This window comes from Cydia fagiglandana, chromosome 9 (genome assembly GCF_963556715.1).
Source record: "Cydia fagiglandana chromosome 9, ilCydFagi1.1, whole genome shotgun sequence".
NCBI classification, from domain to species: domain Eukaryota; kingdom Metazoa; phylum Arthropoda; class Insecta; order Lepidoptera; family Tortricidae; genus Cydia; species Cydia fagiglandana.
Window position 1 is genome coordinate 5,864,378 of NC_085940.1, and position 11,617 is coordinate 5,875,994.

At 40.1% G+C, this 11,617-nt stretch overlaps 1 protein-coding gene across 1 annotated transcript; it reads right to left on the reverse strand.

The window, feature by feature from the left end:
- Positions 1 to 1,969: 1,969 nt before the first annotated feature.
- Positions 1,970 to 11,260, reverse strand: LOC134667193 (uncharacterized). The gene is made up of 9 exons (XM_063524513.1): positions 11,107 to 11,260; positions 10,466 to 10,547; positions 9,411 to 9,691; positions 8,191 to 8,254; positions 7,542 to 7,593; positions 5,229 to 5,267; positions 3,756 to 3,882; positions 3,127 to 3,287; positions 1,970 to 2,145 (listed from the first exon to the last, which is right to left on the reverse strand). The coding sequence occupies exons 3-9, from the start codon at positions 9,530 to 9,532 to the stop codon at positions 2,024 to 2,026; spliced, it is 687 nt and encodes a 228-aa protein (XP_063380583.1). The 5' UTR covers positions 9,533 to 9,691; positions 10,466 to 10,547; positions 11,107 to 11,260; the 3' UTR covers positions 1,970 to 2,023.
- Positions 11,261 to 11,617: the final 357 nt, after the last annotated feature.

Here is an 11,617-nt window from a genome sequence, read left to right on the forward strand (position 1 = left end):
ACCGCAAAAGTTAGATTCCTAAAGTACTGAAGTAAAACATCGTATATTTCAGACCTGAAAACTTCGCAGGCATACCGCACTCTATTATTAACAAGTATTAAAATTAATTATTCCGAAACAAAACAAAACTTGGTGAACACAAACAACTTTTATTAAAAACTTAATAACTTAACATAACGCTCTTTGCTTACAAACTTTTGACATTTCTATTAAGACGAAACACACAAATATAACACAAAACTAACAAAACACAAAACTTGGCTTAAAACTTGAACGTGCAAATTAAAGTTTTATTTTATTTGTATAATCATACCATGGGGTCCACTGGCCCGAAAAACTTTAAATAATCATCAGACATGGAAGTTTTTGTGGCAAAATAAAGTGAAGGACAAAATGAAATATCAACATGTCTGTTAGGGTTATTCGCGGACGATCTAGAAGAACGCAAAACTAGTGTAACATTTTGCCTATATCGCTCTTAGTCTACATCGCGAACGGTCCAAAACGCAAAATGCCTACATCATTTTGCGTCGTTTTATCTTTACGTTAGCGAAATCGACGAAGCCCCGCTACCTCGGGGCTCCTATTCTGTGCGGTTTGGCCTTCGGCCATTCGAAGATAACTAACGAACCTAACCTACCTGTGTGATATAAAAAAGTGGTCATTTTGCGTTCTAGACCGTTCGCGATGTAGACTAAACTAAGCGATATAGGCAAAATATTACACTAGTCATTTTGCGTTCTAGACCGTCCGCGACTATACCGTCTTTTACCGATGTTACTTTGAGGTTATACTTTGATATTTATTACGTGTTTTATTCTTTTGGCGCTATACTACAGTTTACGTTTTAATTTTTAAGTACTAAATATACCGGGTGTGGCCTGTAATATGAGCAAATAATTATGACACTTTTGTTCTACAACTTTTAAAAATTATAAATTATTTAGACTCCCTATTTTTCATACAAAATAAATATTACCTATATTCAATGGACGCCATCGCCACGCCATATCATTGTGATTGACGTTGCTTGTCACACCTTAAACAAAACAAAATTCGCAATACATTGCGTCTTAGAATAAACTTTAAAGTGTATTAAAAATCAAACCACAAGTTATTTTTAAAATCCGCTGAACAAATGTTAGTTAGTATAAGGAGTACAGCCTACAGTTTAATTTTTTGCTCATATTACAGGCCACACCCGGTATGTAATAATGGAGAAGTGTATCATCTTGGGGCGAATGAATGGCAAACGCGCTCAAGTTGGGGCTACTAAGAGATGGTCTGACGCCATGAAGAAGACGAGTGGCGGCAGCCTGCACCGTGCAGTCCACTTGGCTTATGACCGCAATCAATGGAGACATGTTGCATGTGGTCGCGATCCTCAGCATTGAGGGAACGAGGAAGAAGAATGTAATAAAGAAATTATGTACCGCTTTGTGATTTATTTGCATTCAAAATTTCTCGGTAACTTACCTAGAGAAAGGATAATAGCAAGTAGAAGTTACATATCTTAAATACCGGGTGTGGCCTGTAACACGAGCAAATGATTAAAACATAGATTGTACTCCTCAAACGGTGACACTTTTGTTCAACAACTTTTAAAAATTATGAAGTATAAAGACTCCCTATTTTTCATACAAAATAAATATTGTCTTCAATGGACGCCATCGCCACGCCATATCATTGTGATTGACGTTGCTTGTCACGCCTTAAACATAACAAAATTCGCAATACATTGCGTCTTAGAATAAACTTTAACGTGTATTAAAAATCAAACCACAAGTTATTTTTAAAACTCGCTGAACAAATGTTGGTCAGTATGAGGAGTAAAGCCGACAGTTAAATTTTTTGCTCATATTACAGGCCACACCCGGTATTAATCTAGTTATGACTTCTCGATAACAGATATATCGATGTTTTATTTTCTTGAAAACTCGTTTTTGCCACACAAACTTCTGTCTGGTGATAACATACTAACTCATTTTACTTATGCTACAAAACCGCTTTCCTGGCTAAATAACTATTTTTTTTTAAGTTCCGTCTTCTTCTTTTGTGCGATTTCGTATAAGGCGAGTACTTCTTGCGCTATAGCCTCGTCTCTTAGTTCTAGGACTTGATGCAGGTCTGGTGTCCAACTTGCATCTACGAATAACATAAATAAAGATGGCCGCCATTCGTAAAACATCTCAGTCATCTCTCAGGTGTCCCGGCTGATGCCTCGGCTAATGGGAGTCTGGGGGTTGGAAACTAGTCCCAAGAATTAGCGTAAGCAATCGTTTTTGTTTTACGAAAGCCACTTGACTGCCATCTGAGAGGGAAAACTAGACATTATTTGGCGTTAGCTGGGTTTCCTCACGATGTTTTCCATCAACGAAAAGTGACTGATAAATATCAACGGTACGAGCCAGGGTTTGAACCCGCGACCTTCGGATTGAACCGCTATCTAGGCTAATATCTCATTGAATGGTTCAAAGGCGCGCGTCCAGCGGTGTATTCGGCGGGGCGTCCACCATGGCGTCATATTCAAACGCCAAGCCGTTAACTTGGCGCAACCATACCAATACGCCTTAGCGCCACTTGCACTAACCCATTAACACGGGGTTAAGAGGTTAAATCGTTAACCCAGTGTCAAATTGTATCATGGTAACTCCAGGTTTCACCGATTAGCCCCGGGTTAGTGGAATGGTGCAAGTAGCCCTTAGTTGAATACCGTGTTTGACAGCGCACATCTATTGACATCGTACGTAATAATAGCTACAGAAGTACAGTCGCCATCAGATATATCGGAGCGGCCAGGGTGCTCACAAATATCTGAACACGCCTCTATTGCCAGGGCGTTAGAGTGCGTGTTCAGATATTTGCGAACACCTTGGCCGCTCCGATATATCTGATGGCGACTGTACGAGTAGTGCATAATTGTTTTCCTTCGTATTTTCTCGGAGACGTTCGTTTTTGTCATGCTACTTCGATCGACCTCAGTACTTTTTCTACCGAGACTGACTACGTTTACGTGAAAATACGAAGGAAAATAATTATGCACTACATCTGTATAAGCTTTTTTGACGCTGTGGGCACGACGCATGACGACTTTAGGCGTTTTCGGCATCAATCAAAACCACTCACCCACACACAACTTCGCCAGCAGATGACACCGGTTCCTATGCTGACCAAGAACGTGTATCTTGTTGTGTTCCTGTAGTTCTTTCATGCGAGTCAGGGCGCGTTCGAAACGTAAGAGTCTCTCGGCTTTAGCGGCTTCTGACATTTCTGGTGTTATCAATACCCTGAAGGAAAAATAGATAGGTGCAGGGAGGCAATTTCGACTGAGTGAAATTACAACTAATAATAATAATAAATCTTCCATGTTGTACATTATCAATTAATAATTATGAACTAGAATGCCATACATGTCCAGATAGCGAAAAACATATTTTTCCCGCAGTCGAAATTGCCCCCTGCACCTTAAGGTGACAGATTGGCCTAACACGTCTGCGGCAAATTCCGTTCAAGAGCGAATTCTTCCAACCGTCAGCTACAGAGCATCAGATGATTTTTACTCATGGGACTAAAATCAATCTGTTTATCGAGGAACTTAACAATTTTATTTAACTGTTGTTTGCAAAACGCGCTCCTGGACGTAATTTTCCCGCAGACGGATTTCGTCACATATATATGTGGTCCCCAAAACAAACCCGATCAACTGATAGCGTTAATAAAACTTGTCATTTACCTGTTATTTTGGACAAACTTACCTTTCATCTTCCACTATCTCTTTAAGGCAAAATGATATGAATGGTAGAGGCACAAATTTGTCTTTTAGTGCCTCAGGTAGTTTTAGATATTTAGCTTCTTGCTCGCTTTCCACGGATATTTCGATTACTGAAAAATAAAATTGGCCTTTAAGGTACCTAAAGGAGGTTGGGGCTAAAGGGGCCCACAGATTACCAGTTCGCCGGACGATATCAGCCTGTCAGTTGTTCGGAACTGGTAATCTGTGGGCCCCTTAAGTAAAAGTTTTTATAAGTTTATGACCCGCTACGAAAGCAGGATTGGTTTTTATTTGATGTCAATATTTTTGAACATGTTTTTACAAAATTAGATTGAAAGATAGAGTAGGTACCTAATGTACCTATTCTGTACCTACATAAAAGCGTATTTTACCATAGATAGGGGAGGAAGAGGGACCATTGGCCTTGTAAATCGTAAATCGTCCTGATTTACAAGGGGATCCCCGAGACTGCCTAATGGTCCCCTACCTCCCCTATACACCGTGTTTTTATTGAATTCCGTTAACTTCGGGGTATAGTTAAGTACGTTTAAGAGAACTAAATAGCATAGTTAATATGGAAAAAAAAATTTCCGTTAAAAAGAAAATAAGTTGAAAAAGTAATTAAATGTAGCATGTAGCGTTGCATTTACATTTAACTCAAGCAACACAAGCATTACATTTAACTCAAGCAAACAATTGAAATCTGTGGCATATTAATGTCATTCGAACATCGATCGACCGAGATTGTACTTAAGTTTAGTAGCAAATGTATGAACTCATTTTAAACACTAATCAATATGTAAACCGGCCCTAAGGCAAGTGTACACGCTTGTAGAGGCCTTAAAGAAAAAAAATAAAATATTGATTATCTCCGAAATGGAATTAAGTTTTAGAATATCCGCGTCTTTGAGAAAGTTACTTGATTTAATCTCAGGAATTCACCCTTGAAATTAACGGAAATCAAAAAAAAAACACGGTGTATAGAAGGTATGTCTTAAACAGTATTCCTTTGAACCAATAGTGTTAATTTTATTTTATTCACTAGTGTGACGAGCGTTCGCGATTGCGTTATAGTTTATAGTGTATCTTTGTATGGGATACTGAACAGCGCGCCAAGCGGGACGTTTTGGAAACTCAAACTCCTATACAAAATGACACTTAACACAAACGCTTAGAGAAGCTCTTCAAACGACTCAAATTTTATTCAAATTCAACGAAAAAAACGAGGACTACGAAATCAGTCTGAATTGGAAAATGCTCTGGTAATGTGATATTAAACCCAGTTTATGGGATTTTGAATTTTCTATATTAGACGGCCAATGCCCGTTGACTTTATAATAATTATAATATACCTAATGGAAGCAATAAACATCGCGAACGCAATGTACTCTACTGGTCTTTCCGTAATACTATATTTAAAATATTAAAAATGTGTTTAAAATATGTTTTAACTTACGTCCACTTTCTGTTGCGAGAGAAGGAAGAATTGGCATTTCTACAAAACAGACATCATTATAAGGTAGGTAACAGTACAATATTATCATCATATATATAAAATTGAAAAACCAGAACGGGATAAAAAAGAGCGAAGAAGAGAGATGGCGCCTTACAAATTTCTAAAAAAGTTTTTGACACGTATCTCGAATACAACGCACGTATGATAAGAAAAAACTGTTTAAATCTATTATCTACATATGAGAATATAACTAGAGCATAAAAACTATCGCTTTCGATGCGTATTTAATTTCATCATCATCATCATTTCAGCCTATATACGTCCCACTGCTGAGCACAGGCCTCTTGCCTTTTATCAAATCACATCATCTTTTTCAGATATTTTGCGAATTAAGTTATCTAAATAACGGCTACAAATAAGAAATTCCTATCACAGTTATGAACCCTGGCAGGGTTAAATTGACACACTCTTTATTTCATTTACGCGAGCGGAGCTGCGGGCCCGTCTAGTTTTACAATATTACATAAAGTTTGGGTATCGTCTTGGGTCGTCCCATTCGTTTTTCGTCAAGTTCTTAAATTAGTCCCATTCTGCTTTCGTCACTCATTCTACATTGAAAGCCACCGACGATTGTGACGAATGTAGAATCGGTGACGAAAGCAGAATAAGACTAATTTAAGAACTTGACAAAATCGAATGGGACGACCCAACACGATACCAAGGTTTGTTTTTAAGCATTAGAAAAAAAATACTCTTGACTATTAGTACTATTACTTTAAATCAGTAACTACATATTACCTACTTATGAAAGCAAAAGAATGTAAATAATCATATAATTATGTTACATATTTGCCGTCACTTATTTTTCAAAAGTGTTTTTCAATAAAAGACACGTCAAGATTGTTTATCTTTTTTCTAATGCTATAAAAACGAACTACAGTTGTCATAAGATTTTTAAAAACAATAACCACAATGATGGGTGCACTTTGGCAGTTCCTTGGGGCTTTCGCTAGTTGGCATGACTGCACGGAGCAGGTGAGTGAGGAAAAAATAATAAGAGCAACGCTAACTGATGCTGAGACTGAGAGCGATGGAGCGCAACATGCTTGGGGTGAGAAGGATTGACCGGATCCGAAACGCTACGTTGCGCACCAAAACAGGCATCGTCGACGTTGGGGTGAAAACCGCCAGGCTAAAGTGGGACTGGGCAGGCCATGTACGACGCATGCACCCACAGAGGTGGGCTAAACTAGCCACGAAGTGGGTGCCACAATGTAAACGCCGGCAAGGTCGGCCTAATAGGAGATGGCGGGACGACCTGGACACATTTCTCAGCAACTGGACAGATGCTGCACTTAATCGGGAGGATTGGAGGTCTAGGGCCCCTAGACTAGGGGGGAGGCCTTTCCCAGCAGTGGGACACATTATAGGCTATAAAAAAAATGCTAACTGGTACCATAAAATATATACTCACGTCGCGCGTCGACCACCTGACCACGTGACACAGAAAGCGCTGCACATTTACCCACCGCCGTCAACGAGGCGAGGAAGACCCCGACAAACATGGATGGCCACTATAAATAGTTTCAATAAAGCAAAAATACCAGCCCAGAAGACCCGGGACAGACAATACAATACAGTCCTGGCGACGAATTACTAGGAGAGCCGACCTCAAATGATGGGATTAATGCTAGGGAGAAGAAGAAACTCCGTGCGCCCGCGCCAGCTAGCGGACGCCCTTAGATTTTAGATTTAGCTTATTATATGTATTTTATTTTAATTACAAATGCTGTTTCATGCCTTCGCATAAAAAGTATGTTATTAAGGAGCATTCCATGAAATTGTCTACCGTTGTCCCGTACAAACGCGAAGTTTCTGAAGATTTAAAGGTATAAGAGTTTCCTTTTCTATGACAAATGGTCAAAAATATACACAGAAAAATAATCGTCTGCTTTAAATGCCGAGAAAAAAGTCGCAACACAGGAAATATAATGCGTTTGTACGGGACAGCCCGTGGAATGCTCCTTAAGTCATGGTCATAACATAATGTTAAAGATAAACTAGAAATAAGTACCACGCTGTATACCCGTATGAACATATAAGTACCATCACGCTCCGCGATTGTTGAGCCATTTAGGCTCCTAGCTAAATTGGTTGTCCAATACTTATGCTATAGAGTGTCGAATTTAGCTAGAACCCTAAATGGCATAACAATCACGGAGCGTGACTGTACATTTATAATTCCTGACAGTCAACGGCAGCAATAAACACTTTTAACAAAGTTTTTTTTAATTACGTATTCATTTTACTTACCTTTTCTCGCGTCAAGAAACTCTTCAGCCATGAACTCGTCAGGCAATGTTTCCTGTGAAAAATCAGAATAATGCTCGTAGGTAGTTAAATATTCTTGCAATGAGAATCTAATTGATTAATAAGATTTTAGGCAAAAATTGCATTTTAGGTACATGCTTTTTTCGCTGACTGTACTTTTTTTCCCACAGGCAACTACTCATCGAGACAATTTTAAAAACTTTAACACAATTAGGTTTCGTTGTTTTATCACAGAGTTTCTACCTCGTGTTTCCATCATCAGATCAGCTCGATGGTATCATAATATTGCATTGTCACCCGAATTACATAATTATTGTATGCAATTTTTCAGCTTCATTGGAAGTTGGGAAGCGACTCCAATTTAATTTGCAAGATTTGACCCGTACATACATACATAGATAGGTACATTGCAAGTTAATAAATAGGTGGTAATAATAAGCGCGCTCTGTTTGCAGTGAGAGATAATTGTATCTACATGATGCCTTCAAAATCCGTAAATAATGGCCAACATTAAGAAAAAACTGTTTTGTTACAGCAAATTTTTCGCTAGTTTGAGTATCAATATTAGCATGAGTGGTTCAACAACAACTTTGCCAACAACAGTTTTGTATAAAATCTAAAATTATCTTACTTCTTCAACCGATTTCATGCTTGGTATTACCGGTACATCCAAAAATTCGTCACGGAATTCTTTCCTGCAATAAATTTAATATTATTGCCGTTATGGTTAAAACTTTCAGAAGAATAATTTTAGTGTAATCTCTGTAGACGCTGTTTAATAACAGCGGTCAGTAAAGGACCATAGACCATGACTATGTTATGCGTAGGCGATGATAACTTAGAAAAAGTGAACGTGGTCAGAAAAGTGCAACACGAAAGACCTAAGGCCTACCAACTAGATGGTCTGACAAAGTTAAGAAGGTTACCTCAGACAAACTCTATCAAGCTGTGAGGGCAATTATAATAGGAGATTGAGACCAATTCCATTAATTACGTTATATACCCGTTTTGTAGCACAGACAATACAACTTCGGGAAATAGGCATAAAACTCTTGTCAATGACAGGATGGACATTCAAACGATGCTTATAAGTTCATAATTCACGTAAAAGTGATGTCATCGAAAAGTAACATACATACATCCTGTGATTGGCAGTGTCATAGACTATTATTGGTCACGAGGAGTATAAGTTTTTGTGTGAATTTTTCATGACATTTGAATAAAATGTGTAACAATTTAATATTTTGCGTCAGTTCCCTCTTAAAATCAGAGACTATTAATAGAACAGTACTAAACTAAACAGGACCCCTATTCGACAAGCGACGTTTGACGTATCGTGTTGATCTCCCGTTGATGTGGGAAAAATCAGAAGTTCTCGAAACAATCCACAGTTAGGGTGACAAGCAAACCGAACCGAACCACCCTTAGTTTAGAGTTGAGTTTTGGTTGTACCAAATGGTATTATCCACCGTTAATGGAATCAACACTCAGTATGCAATAAAATCAACTGTTGATTTGACGTGGATGCGAAATCTGACAGTTGTACGTGTCGAATTTGGCCCCTGAGCTCGATGCCTGCTGGTTCCTGTCTAGTTCCTTCGCGTCCCACAGACAACGAGCTGCCTCGTAATCCAGCACGCGGTGGTGGTCCTCCTCGGCCATGATGCCTCCTCCTTGAGTCATACACTCCAACTCTCAGCACCAACCTGATCTGAGCTCTACGCTGGTTCCTGCCCGGTTCCTTCGCGTCCCAGAGACGACGGGCCGCCGCGAACTCTAGCAGGTGGTTGTGGTCCTTCTCAGCTATGATGCCTCCTCCTTGAGACATACACTCCAACTCTCAGCACTAACCTGATCTGAGCTCCACGCTGGTTCCTGCCCGGTTCCTTCGCGTCCCAGAGACGCCGAGCCGCCTCGAACTCCAGCACGCGGTGGTGGTCCTCCTCGGCCATGATGCCTCCTCCTTGAGCCATACACTCCAACTCTCAGCACCAACCTGATCTGAGCTCCACGCTGGTTCCTGCCCGGTTCCTTCGAGTCCCAGAGACGCCGAGCCGCCTCGAACTCCAGCACGCGCTGGTGGTCCTCCTCGGCTATGATGCCTCCTCCTTGAGCCACCGAACACTCCAACACTATTCAGGGTTCGCGAGAAAATTAAGTCTTAATAATTAAGAATGTCATGAAATAATATGAAAAGAAAGAAAGTGAATTGTGAGATGACGAACGATAGAGAAGTAAGGAGGAAAAACGCATGCTGCGCCGACCCCAAAACATGGGATAAGGGCAAATGAATTATGAATTATTAATATTATAGACACTCTTGAGCTTTTTTAAAAAACTTTGTTGTACGATATACTGTCTATTATAACATGATTGACAATAGGGTTCGACGTAAGAATGGTGCAAGGAGAAAAGTAAATTTTGATTTGGTGCTGTTGCAAACAACTGAAGAACATAACAAACTACACATATAACAAACAAAAATGATATTATAAATATAAGTAGTTTTATAAACTACTACATATTTTTAGAATACTTACTTATTTACGTATTATTAATATTATATAACGATACCACTACTCAAACCAGGGCCAGTCGAAATATTTTTCAGATGGGTACCAACTTGTGTACGCATCGCCAGGGTGAGGATGCATGCGAGACGGCGGGACCCGAGCCGCTAGTTTATCTCTGACTGACTGACGGCGTCTCTCAAAAAGCCATGGACGCAATGGAGACTGGTCGAAGTATATTGCAGATGGGTATAAATCTGCGTACGCGTCGCCAGGATGAGGATGCAGCGAGATGGCGAAACCCGAGCCGCTAGTTTATCCCTGGCTGACGGCGACTCTCAACAAGCCATGGACGCAATGGGGGCTGGTCGAAGTATATTGCAGATGGGTACAAACCTGTGTACGCGTCGCCAGGTTGAGGATGCATGCGAGACGGCGGGGCAGGGGCTGGTACTGCTTTATCCCTGGCTGACGACGTCTAGCAACACAACAGGAGACATATAAAAAACCGGGCAAGTGCGAGTCGGACTCGCGCACGAAGGGTTCCGTACCATAATGCAAAAAAAAAAACAAAAAAAAAGCAAAAAAAGAACGGTCACCCATCCAAGTACTGACCACTCCCGACGTTGCTTAGCTTTGGTCAAACATCACGTTTGTTGTATAGGAGCCCCATTTAAATCTTTATTTTATTCTATTTTTAGTACCTATTTGTTGTTATAGCGGCAACAGAAATACATCATCTGTGAAAATTTCAACTGTCTAGCTATCACGGTTCGTGAGATACAGCCTGGTGACAGATGGACGGACGGACGGACGGACAGCGAAGTCTTAGTAATAGGGTCCCGTTTTACCCTTTGGGCACGGAACCCTAAAAATGGTCTGTTTTTGAATATTTTAGATACGGGAGCAAATTGTCTTCACAGAAATAAACTGGTGTGCCGTCAGAAAGTATCCAAAATTTAACACATAGAAAAAAAATTAAACTTCTCGTATTTTTATACGGGGTTCAAAATTGTCCATTACAGAAATGTGTTTACCTTGCTTGGTGTGGTCGGCTTCTTCGCAGCTGATTCAATTTTGGGGGGCTCTAAAATGTTCCGGACTTCTTCCACTCGCTTCCATTGCTCCAAAGTTAGCGGCCAACCATCGGGGCATGATAATCTAATTTGTTGAATAAGGTATTACTTTGCGGAAATCCAAATTAATTACATATAAAACATACGCAAGTAAGTTTAAGGGTTACAGTAATGTCACAGACAAAACATCCTCCAGACTGAGCATACTGTCGCGCTATCTCCTCCATGATTCGACATCGACGATATCGACTCCATGTTCGAGTCGAAAGTGTCTTTGTGTGACGTCCGTGTCTTTGAACGGACCAATCACGGCACGGGACTTCGCTCACCTCGTCCCGCGCACCCCCGCATTTTTGGCATCATCGGTTGCATGAAATAATTGCTCTAAACTCGGTCTAGAGGATTCCTAGTATGAATAATGTATACAGTAAGTGCATAATAAAATTATGTTCCATCGTATTTTCACAGAAAC

Bases quoted from the DNA above. Each gene is read 5' to 3' on its own strand.
- LOC134667193 (XM_063524513.1), bottom strand. From the start codon at position 9,532: ATGGCTCAAGGAGGAGGCATCATGGCCGAGGAGGACCACCACCGCGTG. The intron at 7,594-8,190 runs GTAAGATAATTT...GATTTTTCACAG, and splicing joins GCATGAAATCGGTTGAAGAA to GAAACATTGCCTGACGAGTT. The intron at 3,883-5,228 runs GTAAGTTAAAAC...TTTATTTTTCAG, and splicing joins TCTCGCAACAGAAAGTGGAC to TAATCGAAATATCCGTGGAA.